The sequence below is a fragment of the Vespa crabro genome, chromosome 24 (genome assembly GCF_910589235.1).
Source record: "Vespa crabro chromosome 24, iyVesCrab1.2, whole genome shotgun sequence".
NCBI lineage: Eukaryota > Metazoa > Arthropoda > Insecta > Hymenoptera > Vespidae > Vespa > Vespa crabro.
The window spans coordinates 1,532,087-1,551,939 of NC_060978.1; the positions used below are offsets into that span (position 1 = coordinate 1,532,087).

The window sequence follows — 19,853 nt, forward strand, 5'->3', positions numbered from 1 at the left end:
GAAAAAGAAAAATTAAAGTAAAGAGCAGAAAAAAAGAAGAGGAAGAAGGAAAATCTCGAAGGAAGAAAAGATATATAGGAAAAGGAAAAATAATCGATCGATCAAATCGATTGGTAATTTATTTTTCTCGTTGCTCGATCGAATATTATTTTTCACGTTACTCATGTACTTTGTACCTGTGTGCACGTAATTGATTATTGTTGATTGCGAACAAGGGAAAAAGGAAAAGAAAAAAAAAAAAAAAAGAGAGAAAAAAAATGGAAAAAAAAAAGAAAATAAAAAAGAAAAAAAAGAAAAAAAGAACGAGAGAAAAGGGAAAGAAAATAAAACGTAAGAAATACGAAGGTAAAAAGAAAAATTGTAAACGCTAACGTAGAAACATTCTTATCGTATCATACCGCGAATTTACGAATTGTTGCGTAATCAAACCTGCGAGCAAACGTGCACGCTCGCGTAATCGTTCATGCCAATCGCACAAGATCCCGAGACTCCGACTTCCGTTTAATTAGCTCGTGTTTTCGTCCTTCGCTCTTGTGAATTTACGTTTTCATTCTAACAACACGACATACGTGTATATATATATATATATATATATATATATATATATATATATATACATTTTTTTTTCCTTCATATGTTGACATAAATATATATGTAATGACAAATCTTAACTGCATTTGGTTTGATATCGATTATATTACCGTTCGAGAATTATCGTCGTGTTATATCGAACGAACAAAGTATATATGTATGTACAATCGATGCTTTCGATATGTAATAAAGTTAGTATAATACATACTTACCTTAGCACGGAATAATCGATTTTATATAGATCCATAGTTTATATACATATATATATATATATATATGTATGTATGTATGTATGTATGTATGTATGTATGTATGTATGTATGTGTGTATCTTTAAAATATTTAGATATAAAATTTTCTTTCCTTTTCTTCATTTTTTCCTTTCCTTTTCTTTTTTCTTTCTTTTCTTTTTCTCGACATTTGTCCTTGATATTTCACAAAAGAAAAATAAATAAACAAACGAAATGAAAAAAAGAGAAAAGTGAAAAGAAAAAGAACGATTATCTTATCGTCTAATATATATATATCTTTTTCTTTCTTTCTTTTTGTTGTTTTTTTCTTTCGCAAAACCAAATTTCTCTTCGAGTTAAATAAAAAGAAAAAGAAGAAGAAGTTGAGATTGATAAGGTTACGTTCTTTTTTCTTTTTATCTATTTTTTTGTTTTTGTTTTTTTTTTTTGTTTTTTTTTTTTCCTTTATATGATTATTCAAACGTGCGTTGCTTGAGTCATACTATAACTATGAACAAATATTCTCCGTTTATTATTTACAATGTTGATATAATATATGGAATATATGCGTGTTTATCTATTATTAATCGTTTCTCATATCGCGATCGTAACGAAGGAATACGACAAGGATGAATGGTCGTTCGCGTATATTTCTCTCTCTCTCTTTCTCTCTCTCTCTCTCTCTCTCTCTCTCTCTCTCTTCATTTTTTGTTTCAGTTTTTCTTCTGTTACCTCTTTTTTCCTCTTTGCCGATTAAAAATCTCACGGCCGATATAATATCTTTCACTTGGATTATTAGAATACCGTATACGATCGATTTATAATATCGATGATCGAACATATACAATTGGACGAATGAATAATTAATCGATTGGAAATAAAAAAATAATCCCTTTTTAGATCTTACGATCGTCGATTAATATCATCGATTATTTATTAGATAAATATAAATAAATATGAATCGATTTAATTGTAGAATTATCTTTAGAATTATTCCTTTAGATAAACATTTCAACAATTTAACGTTATCAAAGAATTTCATCCAAAAAAAAAAAAATATATATATATATATATATATGCTAATCTATTTTTATTTTATTAATTCTTCTTTTCAGTATAACGTAACGTCCAATGGCGGACGAGCCTCCTTTATTCGAGTGATCCCGTACGTGTACCGTTAAAGGACGATCTTGAAGATGACAACGAGCGAAGATAATCGTTCGAGCGTGAAACGAGATCTATGATGACGATGTCGAACTTTGACGTCTTTATTAGAATCGACAGAGATAGAGATAGAAAAAGAATCGTCGATCTTCGTAAATATACAAAGATTCTAAGTGACTTTTATTTACTTACGACATACTCGTCGTCACCTGTACGTGAGAAAGACAGAGATAGAAAGAGAAAGGGAGAGAGAGATAGAGAGAGAGAGAGAGAGCGAAAGAAAAAAGAGAAAGAGAGAAGAGAAGAAGGAGAGTGATAGAGAAAGAAAAATATTCAGAGGCGAAGAAAACAGAAAGGGGAGGGGTTGGAAGAAAAAGTAGAAAAATAAAAGATGTCGCCTCTCGTTAAAATGATGACCTTCGTACTCTGCGTCACGGGTTCGATCGTGACAGGTCTTAATTTACGTGGTAACAAATGCGGACAGAAAGTTTGCAATACCACGGAATATTGTAGCCGATTTGATACTCAATGTAAACCTTGTTCTACCATTTGTAATCCGGAGGATCATAATCATCAACCGGAGGACTGTTTAAAGGATTGTCAAGGTAAGAGAAATACGTGTTTCTTTTGATAGTATAAATAACTATTACTTATTTTATTTATTCTATTCACTATTCTTCTCTCTCTCTCTCTCTCTCTTTCTTCCTCTCTTTATATTCATCGTTCTATTCGAACCGTTAGAACGTGACGGTTTATTACATTCTATTCTGTAGGAAAAAGAAGAAGAAGAAGAAAAAAAAAAAGAAACAGGAAAAAGAAACAACAGTTTTTCTCTCTTCTCCCACGTTCTTCTTCAAACATCTTTTTCTTTTCTTCTTTCTTCTCTCTCTCTCTCTCTCTCTCTCTCTCTCCCTCTGTCTATTTCCCGTCTCTATCTATTTCTTAAGATGGTTAGATATAAAAGGAGAAACGATGAACGTTTCTGAAGAAGTTTCGTTTGGACGTAAACCATACGAAATAGGTGGTCCCTTGAAAAAAAAAAAAAGAAAAAAAAAAAAAAAAAAAAAAAGGGACCATCTCTAGTTCGAGCAACTAGACCGGTTTCTCTCTCTCTCTCTCTCTCTCTCTCTCTCTCTCTCTCTCTCTCTTTTGCTCTACTGCCCGGATAAATATTACCCTTAGGGATCTGCTAAGAAAAAAAGAGAGAGAGAGAGACTTCCAACTTGACGTTATATAGGTTCTCGTTCAAAGGTACAGGTCTTTTTTCCTTTTTCTTTTTTTTTCCCTTTTTTCCCCTTTTTCCTTTTTTCTCTTCCTTCAACTCCCTTTCCCCCGTCCAAAGGAATATCGACTCAAAGGAATCGTTTCGGTATATAAGACCCAAAACAAATTTGAGTCACGTTTCTTACGTGTTTCCACGGGTCAAAATTCGACATTAAAATGTTCTATTTTGTTAAAAATCAATTGCGAAAAATGTTCAATTTCTACGAACGAGAAAAAAAAAAAAAGAAATAATTGTTTTGTTAAAAACATTTGAAAATATTTATTGTAATAGTGCGTTAACGAATAAATATTTTAGGATTGACGAGTGGAATTTTTTTTTTGTTTCTTTTCTTTTTTTTTCGGAAGAGTTCATTGATATTAGATCGTTAATCAATTTTAATCGATTAATACGAATATCTAACTATTTGTTTTCAATGATAACGATTAATTATGCGTATCTATATATATATATATATATATATATATGTGTGTGTGTGTGTGTGTGTGTGTGTGTGTGTGTGTGTGTGTGTGTGTGTGTGTGAGTATATCTTATCTCTGTTTTCCTCGTGTTAAAACGTTTCTTAGAATAAACTACGTACGTACGTAGTTACGTTAGATATTCATATCCTTTCGAGTATATGTAAGTACGTTACCACGATGTTAGAAGCAAGTTATTCTCGTTTAGTACGTAAGACGGTTACGACACGGGGTCGACCAATATTTCTTAGAAAATACGACGAGGACGACGACAACGACAACGACGACGACGACGACGATAATTTCCTCTTTGGCGCATCGTTTTATGAATGAAAAACCAGTTTCGAACGTCAACGTTTCGAACGATGAACAGTTTACTTCTATCTTACGCGCATTTTCTTTAATACCACGATAAACAATACTCCTATACTGTCATAATCATAGAAAAAGAATAACAAATATATTATTTTTTACGAATGATAACAATAACAATGTTTACGTTATTCATGTATTATTTTAATAATAACGAATAATATATATATATATATATATATATATATATATATATATATATATATATAAAGAATAAGAAATAAATTGTTTATCAATTTTAATATTGAACATTATTACGAAATTACTTTTTTCAATTATATCTTTGAGTTCGTCTTCTCTTCTTTTTTCTCCTTTTTCTCTTCTTCTTTATTTTCTTTTTTTTTTTCTTTTTTTTTTTCTCCTTCTTTCTTTTTTTCCGTCTTTCTTCCTTTTCTCTTCCTTTTGAGTCATTCTTTTTATTGATTAATGTGCAAGAGCGTATGTAAAGTAAGAAAAAAAAAATAAGGTTTAACATATAAAGATCGCGTTGTATGTTTGATCAGGTGGCACTTTAAACGAACATGATGAAGAAACTTCTATCCTTTTTTCGTTCTATTATTTATAAATAATATAACGTAATTAATTGTTTTAATCGTTATCTCGAGATAAATATGTTTTTTTTTCTTTTTTTTTTTCTTACAGATTAATGTAAAGATCTGTAAAAAAAAAGGAAAAAAAAAGAAAAGAAAAAAGAAAAAAAAACAGAAAAAAACCACATCATCGAAAAGTTCAAAAATCTCTCGGCGTAATTAATTTTTCTATGAGAAAATTTAAATATTATATATTATATATTTTTTTCTTTCTCTCTCTCTCTCTCTCTCTCTCTCTCTCTCTCTCTCTCTCTCTCTTTCTGTAGAATTCGACGAAAGTGAAATATCCAAAGGGTAATCGATTTTTTTTTCTCTACGAATAGAGAAATTCTTGAATTCTTTAATCTTAATTTCATTTGATTTGCAATTAAAATGCATTCCCCATTTACGATCAAGTTTCCTAGCATTATGTAGTTAACAAGTATACACAGCGTGAAATATCAGGACTGTCGTTATCGATCCTATCCATTTCATATGTAACGATTAATACATTTATAATTGCCATATCTATGATATCGATGAATGCATCGTCGTGTTATCGTTTAATACCATTTAATATTTAAAATTATCAACAGTTAAAAGAGAATCGAATTGCATTTAATCGAAAAGAAATTAAATCGTCATATCGATTCCCATTGATGTTATGTTATTTAATTTTTCACAAAAGTTCCATACGAACGAACAAACAAACAAAGCATAAAAAAAAATATACATATATATATATATATATATATATATATACATGGGGAAAAAAAAAAAAAAATTATATATGAAAAAATCGTAATAGTTATGAGAAGAAGTTCGTTGCATTTGAGTAAAGGACGAAGATAAATCGATTTCGAATTGATATTTCGGATCTAATATTTCGCGCGTTCTAATTGAAATAATGAAACGAATAAGTCAAAAAAAAAAAAAGGAAAAAAAGAAAGAAGAAAAAAAAAAGAAGAGAGAGAGAGAGAGAGAGAGAGAGAGAAAAATAACAGAGGAAAGAAACGAAATACGGGACATCGAACTCTGTCCGTATCCAGAAGCGTGACACAGAATGATTTTTTACCGGGCCGCGTTCCGCAAACGTTCACCGGAACGCATATAAGCGCTCGATGAGAGCCTCCGTACTCTCGACGAGGATCGCGTCCGTTGACTTTGCACCTGACCGTCCCCGTCGGCTTCCCACGAACGAACGAGCTTGATGACTCACCGGTTTCTACCTTCGTCTTTTCTTCCTTTTGGCATCATCTCTCTCTCTCTCTCTCTCTCTCTCTCTCTCTCTTTCTGTCTGTCTCTCTCTCTTTCTCTCTCTTTCTGAAGCCTAGCTTCATTCTCCTTTCTCCATGAGACCGTTGTGTTGGCCTCTTTTTCGAATAGAAAAAAAAAAAAGATCTTACTTTTTGATACAACAAAAGACACCCTCCTTAGCTTTCATTATCAAAAATAAATATATATATATAATCGATAAATGGATAAGTAGATATTTATTATTATATGTCGGGTAATGTGTGTGTGTGTGTGTGTGTGTGTGTATGAATTAAAAAAAAAAAAAACAAAAAAATAAAAATAACAAGATAATGATGATCGACGATCATCGTAGCATGAAAAAATCGATATTATTTTATGATAAAATAATTTTATTTCGAGACAAAAAGAAAAACAAAACAAAAAGACAAAAATTCCAAAGAGAAAAGTGTCAATGGATAATGTGTGTGTATGAATTAAAAAAAAAAAAAAAGAAAAAAAGAAAAAAAGAAAAAAACAAAAAGATAATGATGATCGACGATCATCGTAGCATGAAAAAATTGATATTATTTTATGGTAAAATAATTTTATTTCGAAACAGAAAAAAAGAAAAGAAAAAAAAAAAGAAACAAAAACTCCAAAGAGAAAAGTATCAATGGATGGTATATTTATTTCGTATTTCGATAATACATTTTATATTTTTCTTTTTTCTCTTTGCCTGCCTTCCTCCGACCACCCCACCACTCTCCCTCTTACCCTATTAGCTTGATTCTCGTAATAATACACTGACAAAATATCGACTTTAAGCTACTCGTCGTCGAATTACCCGGTTTTATCAAAAAAAAAAAAAAAAAAAAAAAAAAAAAAAAAGAAAAAAAAAAGAGAGAGAGAGAGAGAGAGAGAAGCATATAAAACAATAGAAAAATATAGAAAATAAAACGAAATCGTAAAAATGCAAGGGTAATAAAGTAAAATTGACGATTGGATTATACAATAACGTTAATACTAATTAGAGATAAATGAAAGAAAGAAAGAGGAAAGAAAATGAGATGGAGCGATAGAAATAGAGGAATAAAGGAAAAGGAGGGGGAAAAAAAGAAATGACGTAGTCTTGGAATTCTTTCCTCGTCTTCTTCCTTTTTCTTTTTATCCATACTCTTTTTTTACGGGTCTTGTCAGGTAAAAAGAAAAAAGAAAAGAGGAAAAGAAAAAAAAAAAAAAAAAAATAAAAGAAACAGAAAAAGAAAAAGAAAAAAAAGAAAAAAGAGGAAATGTTTCCTTTCAATTGCACAATAAAATGACGATTTCCTTTGATCGGTTGCCATTAATAAATACCATCATTATATCCTTCAAAAAATTCTCTCTTCTTCCATTGCCTCTCTCTCTCTCTCTCTCTCTCTCTCTCTATCTCTTTCTCTCTCTATATATATCTTTCTTTTTTTCTTGAAAAAGAGAGATGAGCAGGATAATTTAAAAATTGTACGTATTGAGTTTCGTAAGAGGCCGAGTCACAGAGCCACCACACTTTCCTGGCCTTTTATTCAAGATCTCGCATTACCTTACCTCCGATTACGTATCCCTCTTCTCGTTGCCTCTCTCCAAAGAAACAAGCTCCTCCTCCTCCTCCTCCTCCTCCTCTTCCTCCTCTTCCTCCTTCTTCTTCTTCTTCTTCTTCTTCTTCTTCTACTCCTCGTGTTCCTCGAACATCATTTTTTTTTTCCTTTTTCTGCCACTCGAACAGGGCCGCATTTATATCTTTTAAGGTTCTAAACATTATTGCTTATCATTAACGAAAAGACTAATTCCGAAAGTATTTACAACTTCATTTTGATTAATCTTATTCGTAGGCTATTACTTTCTTTTCTCTTTTTCTTTTTTTCCTTCTTCTTCTTCTTCTTTTCTTTTTGTCCTGACTTCGATTTTAACGAATTCTCTTTCTTTCTTTTTTTTTTTTTTCTTTTTTACTTTTTTCACATATACATTAATATTCGCAAGTAGAATAAGATTTATAAATGCGACCCTAAGAGGACGAAGGGACCTTCCCTTCTTTCCAAAGTTTGCACCTAATACATCTTTGTCGAGTAAATACGGTCCTGTTCTCTGTCTCTCTCTCTTTCTCTCTCTCTCTCTCTCTCTCTCTCTCTCTCTCTCTTACTCTCTCCCCCTTTTCTCTCTATCTCTCTTTGTCCATCTCTTTTTTCTCTCTCTCTATTTTTCACGATGTCGTCCTTTTGTTAAAGGAGGTAAAAGTCTAGAGGCTAAGGCTTTATCTAACATGAGGATTGTTTACTTCTTTTAAAAAAAAAGAAAAAAAAATCGAGACTCGGATATACGTATATTAAAAAAAAAAAAAAAAAAAAAAACAAACTCTTCAAAGATATTCGAAATATTCATGAAAATCATTAGGTTTGACAATCGTTATAATGGAATCGGCGAAGAACTTAGTTTATCAGGTGATATTTAAAAGTCGATTATCTGTAGGCTCTTCTTGGTTTCGTAATAATTCGGGCTAATTTGTTTCCAAAAAAAAAAAAAAAAAAGAAAAAAAAAACAGAAGGAAAAGAAAGGAAAGAAAGAAATTCTTAAACTCGTAGTTCCGTGATCGGAAATGAGACAAAAAAAAAAAAAAAAAAAAGGAAAAGAAAAAAAAGGGAATAGAAAGAATAAATAAATAAAATGAATCAGCTAAAAAAAGAAAAGAAAAGAGATCAGCTTAAAAAGAGCAATTGAATTTTGGAATATTCAATCTCGCCCTTCTATCTAATCATCCCCAACCCCCTTCCCAATCACCCCTGTATTAAAATTTCGTCCTATCATTGAAATCATACGCCTCCGTTATTCTCTTTACGATGGACGTTTTTCGATCTACCTAACAGACGTTTAAATTTGACGATTACGACGTTAAAGTCGACCTAGTTTACTTCTTTTTTTTCTTCTCTCTCTCTCTCTCTCTTTTTCTTTTTTTTTTTTCGTAACGTCAGGTACGACAAGAAGGAGATAAGTATTTAGATAGATATACGGTAAATACATACGTACATAGATATATAACGAACGAAATAATCGCTAGGTCCAATGAGTCACATAGTATATAATAATAATAATAGTATTAGTATTAGTATTAGTATTAGTAGTAGGTAAGTAGATATAGTATAGTATGTATTACGCGTTATCTCGAACTACCTATCAAATCGATTTTCCTTGTATAAACGCTACTAACTTCGCTTTGCTAACTTCTCCTTTTCGAGTACCAAGTTGATAATGAAAACTTGTCAAGTAAGCAAGCAAGTAGAAAGAGTATAAAATCGGTGGTTGGTTGGTTGGTTCATTGGTTGGTTGGTTGGTTGGTTGGTTGGTTGGTTGGTTGGTTGGTTGGTAGGTTGGATGGGTTTTCCTAAGACCTTTTCTAATTTCACTTTATGTCCTCTTCTATTCCTTATATACTCGTCGCGTTCCTCACGCGAAAGATATCAAATAGATGAGACTTATACATCGGTCGATGCCTTCCTTTTACCAATCAACTATGTATGTATATATATATATATATATATATATGCGTGTATGTATATGTATATGTATGTATGTATGTATTGATGTATTTAAGTCGAAGAAGAAGGTAACGACCGTCTCTATGTTTTGTTTACAACTAGGTTGCTAGGTAGCAAGGAAGTACGTAGTTGGGATTTTCTGAATACGTCAATACGCTTGCGCTAAAACTATTTACGCCATTTTTGTTCTTTCTTTCGATATAACAGGAAGGACCGAACGTTGTCTTTCGTCGTGAAAGAAAAGAAAAAGAAAGAAGGAAAAAAAGAAAAGAAAAAAAAAAAAACAAAACCCTCGTGGAAAATCGTGCTAACGAACTTGATAAAATTTTGTGATATAAAACGGTTTCCTTTTCTTTTTTCTTTTTTTCTTTTTCCCTACTACTTTTCTTTTCTTCTTACTTTCTTTTCCTTTTTCTTTCTCTCTCTCTCTCTCTCTCTCTCTCTTTCTCTACCCTTTTCTCGTAAACCAGTCACATATCTCGTTTGTTATGTTCACTTGATTATCTCAACGTTATATCTATTTATTTATTTATATATATATATATATATATATGTATATATATATATGTATAGACATATAAGTGATCTTATAGAAAAAAAAAAAAAAAAGAAAAGAGATCATCGTCTTATGGAAGATCTTCGATTTTTTTTTCTTCTTTTTTTTCTTTCTCTCTCTCTTTTTCCTTTTTCATATTTTACTTAATGGTGCACGTTTCATCGACGACATTATAGGTAGGTACAAATAGTTCTCTTATTTCTTACAATTGCGTTAAATGAAAATTTTATTATTATATCGGGATAAATGGATCTTTGATATTAGATGTTCCGATCGTCAAAAGTTTTGTCCCTTGTAACGTGACAAAATGAAGATCTTTTCTGATCTATTACCTTTCATATATATCCCCTCCCCCTCTCTCCTTTCCTTACCTTAATCGTTTAATCTCATACGTCACAATTATTTTTACAATTTTATAGTAAATACATTAATATCCTTTGTCTAATCTCATTACCTGTTAAAATTTATATCCACGTTATATATATATATATATATATATATATATATATATATATATATATATAAATTATTATCAGGCTTACGAAAGGAAATTATTAAAATTTATAAATATTTAATTATGAAAAATGTGAAAAGAAAAATTCAAAAGAAATTGGCAAAGTTATTGATATTATAATGATCATTGGGAACAGATGAAAGATTTCAATTGAATTTATTCGTTTCAATTGATTTTCATTCGACAATAATTTACTCATTACGCAGTAATAAAGAAAAGAAAGAAAGAAAAAAAAGAAAAAGAAAGAAAAAAAAGACATTTTATTTCCGAACACATACGCGCATGCGCGCACACACGAACGTAGAAACGTGAACAAACAAATTTAATACAAACGATAAGAAATGCTAGTAGAAATTTATTTACGTCGTATTAACGACCGTTTAAATTGCGAACTCGTCGAATTCGTATTGAAAAGAATTTGTTAAGAAAAAAAAAAAAAAAGAAAAAAAAAAAAAAAGAAAGAGAAAAAGAAAAAAAAGAAACGAACAAATCCGTACGATTTAAGAAAATAAAAGAAATAGAGAGAAGGAGAGAATTATTTAAACATAAAATAAAAAAGATAGATATAAAAGGAGAACGAATTGATTTGATTTTAAATTAAATGACAAAAATAATAATAATATTATGAATGATTTATATCTATATCTATATTGAATGATAATATAAATTAATTATATATACTCTGACCTAAAAAAAGTCTTCTTTACATTTCAGAATATGTCTACGATCAACGGTACGCCCTCCGTGAGGAATTGAGCCAGTACGAGGAGCTCAGAGGTAAGTCCGTATGTTGGCTGAATGCTAATTCGTCGCTGACTCATCCTCGTGCTCTCTCAAAGAATAAAAACGACGAATCCGGATTCGGTCGAGTTCGGAGATTTCAACGACGTACCCCTATTTACTTAGTTACTTACTTACTTACTTACTTACTTACTTAGTAACTAACTTATACGTACGCTTTACTACGACGTAGAAACGACAAATTTACTCGTTTCGATCTTATCGAACGAATTATTTATTAAATGCCATTCTCATGAATTACCAATGCGATTTCGATTTGTTTTTGCGATAGCCATAAACGCGATTATTTTTATTTTTCATTCTCACGTACATATATATATATATATATATATATATATATATATATATATATATATATATATAACTATATAGGGTGTTCAACAAGTATAGAACGTTATACTACGTATTACTGATATTAAACGAATGAAAGAAGTTCGTGTAAACAAATTTATGACAGAAAATACTTCATCGAAAAGGTGTATATATATATATATATATATATATATATATATATATATTTTTTTTTTTTTAAAGATATTTACTGATTTATCATGATAATAGGTTATAAGAAATATTCGAAAATTCCTCTCGTCTTCATAAAAATAGACTTAAATTCATCGAATTAGTAATCGTCGAATACTTTCTAATATTCCAATGGTATTGGAAATAATAATAAATTCATTTTTAATACATTTTCAAAATTCATCTTGTCTCTCTCTCTCTCTCTTTCTCTGTCTCTGTTTATGAATCAACTCTTTTGCGTGATCTCTTACGTTCTCTCATTTTCCCGATAAATAGAAGTTCGGGAAGAAAAATGAGAGAGAGAGAGAGAGAGAGAGAGAGAGAGAGAGAGAGAGAGAGAGAGAGAGAGAGAGAGAGAGAGAGAGAGAAAGGAAAGAAGAAGAAGAAGAAAAAAGAAAAAAGAAAGGAAAAAGAAAGAGTACGGCAATCGTGAAAAATTATTCGACTAATGAAAAAATAAAAAATCATAAATATCTTTTAATTATAACGTATATATTTTCGTTGAAGTATCTTTTGCATCTAAATTAATCCATTTCATTCGTTTGATATTTCATTAATACGTAATAAATATAAATATAAATTTGATTATCATACTTTTTGAACACCCCGTATATACGAAAATTAGTAATACATACGAATATCTCTGAGCAAGCACGTAACAACGGAAAATATGTTCGTTATCGTAATCTAGATATTCACGGATATATACGCACGTACATAAACATAGACATATATATACACACACATACACACATACACACATACACATACATACATATATATGACTTAACTATTGCGGACGTATACGCGGACGTAGTAATGAAAGCTTGTAACAAATTTAATATAACGACGAATTAGGATTGCTGCGAAATTCCATTTTCTTTGGAATCGTGAGATCTTACTTATGCAAACTTTGATTTATATACGATCAAACGTCGTTTCCTTTTTTCCTGACAAAGATTAATTATTCCAATTAATACTTAAGCGACGTAGTAGGTGAATAGGGGGTGGATGGGAGGTAGGATAGGATAGAGAAGGGGCGGGCGGAGGGGTAAAGGGTGGGAAGCGAATTACGGTAAAAATCGCTTTCACTTTGTATTCGACGCGCTCTCTTTGCGTTAAAATTCATGTGAAAGTAACGTTCGAAGGTTTCTAAACGAATGAAAATCTTCCTTTTCGTTGAAAAAAAAAAAAAAGAAAAAAAAAAAGAAAAAAAAAAAGAAACGAAACGAATAACTAAATCGTAATTATTATTCGTCTACGGTTCGTCGATATCATCGGTGAAATAATCTCACCTTGTTTTTCATTTCACTAATATTATCATTTCAATTTCGTTTCTACATAAAAATGAATTATATTTAATTATATTTTATACATTAGCCGTCTATCGTTTCTTCATGAAAGAAAATATGTAAGTAATAGTACGAATATTTTTTCAGGAGAAGTCAACAGGCTACGTATTCTACTTAGTGTTACGTTAACGTTAACGTGCTTGGCTATCATGGTGATCATCTATCTTCTTATCAGGACATTCGTACGTTGCAATAAGATAGGAAATGCGATACGTAATGTATTCTCCAAAAAATGGGTCAAGGTTGGTATTAATAATTGTACGTTGTATGAATAAAATTAAAGAAGAAAATTAAAGTACAAGAAAAGAAATGGAAAAAAAAGAAAAAAGAAAAAAAGAAAAAAAATATATGATCTCGAAGAGAAAATAAAGGCAAAGAAAAGGAAATAAAATCTTTCCGTTCCTTACGAATGAATAATTTTTAATAATTTCTTTTCTTTTTTTTTTTTTTTTACGTATTACAGAAGGCAACTAACAATAATAAGGTTCAAGACGACGTTGAAACTGGCGGTAACAACGTTAACAAACAAAATGGTTTGAAACTTAGCATGCCAACGATAAGCGCTACAGTAACCTCGTCGCAGGATACGTCAAACAGCAATGGTACACCTAATACTACAAGTACACCCCTTTCTAGAAGACATCCTAGCGAGGATACTACGTTGGATTATGCTTACGATAATCCGGCAATGACACCAAGCCCAGAAGCTGCACAGCTTCGTACCAAACGCGAGAGTTCCTTTTGAATGATCCAAAAGATCTCGTCCAAGAATAAATATTATTATTCTCGTACGATTTATTTATGGAACTAAACGAGAAAAAAAAAAGAGAAAAAGAGAAAAAGAGGAAAAGAGAAAGGATAAACGAAGGATAATCGATCTGTTTTATCGATCTCTCTCTTTTTTTTTTTTTTTTTTCTTTCCTTTTTATTTCTTTTCTTTTCTTTTCTTTACCCTCAAGGACACTTTTTCGACAAACATACAATCATTTCACGTTCAGTTCATATTTATTGCAAAATATTCGAGCACAATTACGGACATAAACTTTTATTATCAGCGTCTTTTTCGATCAGCGATTTTATTGGAAAAAAGATAGACCTTTTTTTTCTTTTTTCTTTTTTCTTTCTTTCCTTTCGTTTTTAACTTAGACTTATAAATATTTACGAAAGGAAAAAAAAAAGCAAGAATAATCATAATCATAATAATAATAATAATAATAATAATAATAATAATAATAATAATAATAATAATAATAATAATAATAATAATAATAATACTTTAAGAAAGATATATAGAATATTTAATAGGATTAAATAACGCGTTAAATGATGATATAAGAAAGAAGATTTAATGGAGCGACGGACGAACCGCGTTCCGTGCGTTCGCGAACCGTGCGGCTGTGTGACTTAAATAAAATATATTCATAATTTTTTTTTTTTTGTTTTTTTTTTTTATTATTTTTTGGCTTCCCTCGGTGACGGATTATATCGCCGAAGGATTGCAAACGCCCAACGCGTTTATTAGAAACATTATATTTATAAGATATTAATTATTATACGATTTTAATCGAATATATTTATTAAACTTAGGCTCAACGTCCATTTGATCCAATTCGTTCGATCGCGTTAATAATCGTTTATACGAAAGATAGGAAAAAGTGAAAAAAGACGGCAACCAAAAAAAGAAAAAAAAAAGAATAAAAGAAAAGAAAAGAAAAAAATAAAGAGGGACAAAAAACGAAGAAGCAACAATCCCAGCAGTATCGCCATCATGCGCCACCCAAAAAAAAAAAAAAATGCAAAAAAAAAGAAAAAAAAAGAAAAAAAAAAGAAGAAAAAAGAAAAAGAAAAGTAGAAGGAAGAACGCAAGAGAGAGAAAACAAAAATCCTTATCAGCCATTCCGTCCATGAAAGGCCTTACGAGCAAACGTTGGTGAACGCGTGCGTTTCCGCGTTTTGCATAGGACGACGTTCTTGCGACGTGAAAAACGAGAGGATGATGATCTTGAAAAATGAAAAAGAAAATGAAAAATATCAGGCAACAAAGAAAAAAAGGGAGAACATTTTCTTTTTTTCTTTTTTTATTTCTTTTTTGTTCCTCTTTAGAATTATCTCTTGGATTTTGCAATGAAGCGCGATCGTCGAAGAAACGTTTATTGATCGACCGGGGAAAAAAAGAAAATTAAGAAAAAGGAGAAAGGGACAAAGAAATGTTTTTGCAAATCGATGTGAATTCCTTTTCTTTCTTTTCTTTTTTCTTTTTTTTTTTTTTTTTTTTATTTTTTGTCGGATTTAAAAACAAAACAAAACAAAAGAGAGAATAAAGAAAATACCATAGGAACAATATTATATTCTCTCATCTTACGAATGACGCTCGCAACTCTCGTTTTTCGCGCTCGTTTTTACGTCGACCTTAGCATTAATTAAGCTATTATTTCACGACTCATCGCCAATAACACGTTTAGATAATTAACGAGATTAAATTGGGAGGAAAAGAAGGATAAGAAGAAGTAGAGGAGGAGGAAGAAGGAAAAAAGAAAAATTAAAAAAAAAAAAGAAAAAAAAAGAAAAAAAAGAAAAAACAGTAAAAGGAGGAAAAAAAAAATTAATAGAAGGAAAAAGAAAAGAGGAAGATCCGAGGGATCCAATATCGAGCGCGCACAAGTAATATTATTTCAATGGGAAAATTTTTAGATATTAAGATAATTCAATCCATTTGATTCGTTTCTAATAACGAAACGATCAACGTCTTCCAGAAACGAAGATATTATTTTCTTTTTTTTTTGCCCGTGGCAGCTCATAATTTATTAATAACGATAGATTATTTATTATATTAACAAATCCTTCGCGTTTTTATTAATCGACGAAACGTTAATTCACGTTCCTTTCTCAGAAAATCCATCCAAAGTATTATTTAAGTTATATTTTAAGACAGCGCTCTTCCGACCATATTTTAATGGAAATTCTCTTGATACAAGGGAAATTATATTTCCTTTAACTTCTTTCCTAACCACCCATCCACCCCTCGCCGCTCTTTTACACGAGTTAGAAACTGAATGAATAGTCGTTGAAAAGTACTTATTTATTTACTTACTTACTTGCTTACTTACTTACTTACTTACTTACTTACTTACTTACTTACTTACTTACTTACTTACTTAGTTCGTTCTTACTTTTCCAAAGTAATTTTCCTCGGTAACGAGTGCTATGTAACTAAAATTGCATTTTAATTACTTCACCATAACTCATCTTTCGACTAAAGTTTATATATGTCTGCATAGACATGAACGATATAATTGTCGACTTAGGTACATTGTTCTTCGACGACTATTTCTTTTCAAATATTTTCTTGACATTGTTATCAACACACACACACACACACACACACACACACACACACACACACACACACACATATATATATATATGTGTACTAACTTTAATAGCATCGTGTAAAAATCCATTAAGCGTCCCTTATTTACTCCTACAAATAACAAATTTTTAATGATAATCAAATTATTATGCGACCAAACGACATGGTCGTTCCCTTAAAAAAAAAAAAAAAAAAAAAAAAAGAAAAAAAAAGAAAAAAAAATTGTATTTTTATCTATCATATTTTATAATTTAATCCTATTATCTAGAAATGTATTCTAAATGTTCGAACGATCGTTCGAAAAAAAAAAAAAAAAAAAAAAAAAAAAAAAAGAAGAGAAGAAAAAAAAGAAAAAAAAAAAAGAAAAAAAAACAGAAGTAGTTAAGTACTAACATAAATCGAGATTGTGTTAGATATGGAAGAGCAATAATTTGAAATGTTTTGTATAATAGATCTGTAAGAATTTTAGAATGTAAAATTAGGATATAGTCGTTATCGTTTAAATCGAATTTTTATCTCTCTTAATGCATTCCTAATTGGTTACTCTCTCTCTCTCTCTCTCTCTCTCTCTCTCTCTCTCTCTCTCTTTCTCTTTCTCTCTCTCTCTCTCTTTTTTCTATCATTAGCGTGACGAACGAGCAATATACATACGTTAGGGCACATATATCGTCTGCATTTGAAAGAAAGAAAGATAGAAAGAAAAAAAAAAAAAAAAGGAAAAGAAAAAGAAAAAGGGATAATAACGATTGTTAGATTATTTTTAACTTAAGAACTTTCTACACTCTTAAGGATTGTGTCGTAAAAATGTAAGATAATGAGAATCTCGTCGTACACTTAATTAATAACAATTAAATATCAATCGACAATGTCGATTAACGATAACGTTATTCTCTCGTTATTATTTCATTCGATCCTATGATAATTTCTTTTATCGTGGATCGATTTTTGATTTGAAAGGGAAAAAAAGGAGAAAAGGAGAAGAAAAAAAAAAAAGAAAACGGAAAACGGAAAAAAATGTGAGGAAAAATATAAACCCGATAGAAATATAAAATTCGATTAATTAAATATAATTATTTAGAAATTCGACGAGATCTTCATTAATGAAAATTATTCGCCGATAAATCGTGCCTTCTTCGAAGAATTGTTTGACAATCCTAGATAATGGACGAATGATAAGAGCTCGTCCAATTTTCTCAACTTTATCCAATCTTACAAATAATTCTTGCTAATGCGAAGAAAAAGAAAAAAAAAAAAAAAAAGGAAAAAGAAAAAAAAAAGGAAAAACAAACAAACACACAAAATCCTCTTTCGCGTTTTTTTTTACTTGTGCGTACAATTAAAAGAAAAGAAATGAAAGGAAAGGAAAAGAAAATTTGATTTTTTTTTTTTTTTTCTTTTTAACTGTCCACTCAAAACAACAACCTTTAATATACGCAACCGTTTTCGATCGAATGGAAAAATAATTGTATCGATTTCTCTTGGCCAATGAAATTTCTCGTTTCTTTCTCGTTGATCACGTGACGACGAATTATAAACAAAATAATTCTTTTAACGAACGTATACGTTCAATGAAACGATATAAGTGCCAAGTATTTTTTGTCTCGATCATTTTAAATCTTACGTGCGATCGATCGTCTTTGCAATCCTGTTCGATTTTTTTTCTTCAGATCGAACGTGTTGTTGTTGTTGTTGTTGTTGTTGTTGTCGTCGTCGTTGTTGTTGTTCTTTTTTTTGTCCTTTTGTATTAATGTTCTACGAACGTAAACCGACGCGTACAAATTTTTGAAATGAATTTTTGACAAAAAAAAAAAAAAAAAAGAAGATAATAACAAGTGCGATTTTACAAAAAGTCGCGATTTACTTATACACTTTTTCACGACTTTTCGACGTTGAAATTGTCGCTCGAAAATGAAAAAAAAAAAAAAAAAAAGAAAGAAAAAAGCGATCGTCGTCGATACTTGTCCTTATCTTGTCTCGCAATTGTTGATAATTTCCTTTTAATTGTTAAAGTGGAATTAATCGAACCACTACGTCGCATCACATATGATAAATAGATGTTTTCGAATGAGATATTTTTTTTTTTTGTATATGTGTACAGAAAGATATATTACGAATGTTTACTACAATTATTATTATCATTATATTATGATCATCATCATCATCATCATCATTATCATCATCATTATCATCATTATTATTATTATTATTATTAATATTATAATTAATAATATTTGTTAAAAATTTCATGTGTCTACTTATAAGCGCAAACTTTTGAGATTTAAATTCTTCGATTTATAAGTACTTAACGTTGTACTTAAATCATTTGTATCGCATTTACTGTCAATAATATTAATAACGTTATTAATCCGAGACATTCTAATTGACAGTCTGTCCATTTTGATGTCTTTGATTTATTATTGATTTTACTTAGAAGTTAATTGATTAATGATTAAAAAAAAGAAAAAAAAAAAAAAGAAAAAAAAATTAAAAAAAATATAGTATTATATACATTTGTACAGAAAATAAACTGAGATAGAGTTCGAGAGATTTTTTTCTTTTTTTTTTTTTTTTTTCTTTTTCTTTTTATTCTTTTTCTATTTTAATTAATACCGCAATCTTTGTATATGATCTATACATAACGAATACATTCCATAGATCATAAATATCACATTAAAAAAGTAATTACTTTTTTAAGAGAATTAGATAAATATATATATATATATATATATTTATTTAATGGGTTAAATCACGTTTAAAAGAAGACTTTTTATTGTTTGTTTTTTCAAATAACGTTATTATAACGTTACGTATGTGCATGTGTATTTTTAAAAATGTCCCTTTATGATCCCCCTACCTCTCCCTCCTATCTTGATTTCTACCTACCCTTTAGAAACTATTATGCGTTTACAATATAAAAAATATTATATATATATATATATATATATATATATATTATTATTATTATTGAAAGTAATTTCAAATTAATTAATTATAATATATCTTTGAAAGAAAATATTTATATAAATATTTATAACGTATACTACGATCGTACTTATCGTTAATTTCAATAACGAAAAGAAAAAGAAAAATTATTTTATCATTAGGACGATTAATTAATTAATTAAATTTTTTTGATTAAATTGTCCTAAATTATTTCTATAATGATATTTAGAATGTATCTATACGGGAATGATAATAATAATAATTTTTCTGTTATATTATTTTTCATTGAACATCAACACTTTTATTGACTTATGTATATACAAATATATAC

General features: G+C 29.7%; 1 protein-coding gene across 2 annotated transcripts in view; it reads left to right on the forward strand.

The window, feature by feature from the left end:
- The window catches only part of LOC124432189 (protein grindelwald), a 20,389-nt gene extending 6,382 nt beyond the window's left edge, over window positions 1-14,007 (forward strand). The window contains exons 2-5 of one of the 2 annotated variants that reach the window (XM_046980876.1): window positions 1,936-2,589; window positions 11,249-11,311; window positions 13,297-13,451; window positions 13,673-14,007. In XM_046980876.1, coding sequence (XP_046836832.1) covers window positions 2,376-2,589; window positions 11,249-11,311; window positions 13,297-13,451; window positions 13,673-13,954 — 714 coding nt within the window. In that variant the 5' untranslated portion in view covers window positions 1,936-2,375 and the 3' untranslated portion in view covers window positions 13,955-14,007. The remainder of the gene's footprint in view (window positions 1-1,935; window positions 2,590-11,248; window positions 11,312-13,296; window positions 13,452-13,672) is intronic. The other variant, XM_046980877.1, reaches the window with a different exon arrangement.
- The last annotated feature ends 5,846 nt before the right edge of the window (window positions 14,008-19,853 follow it).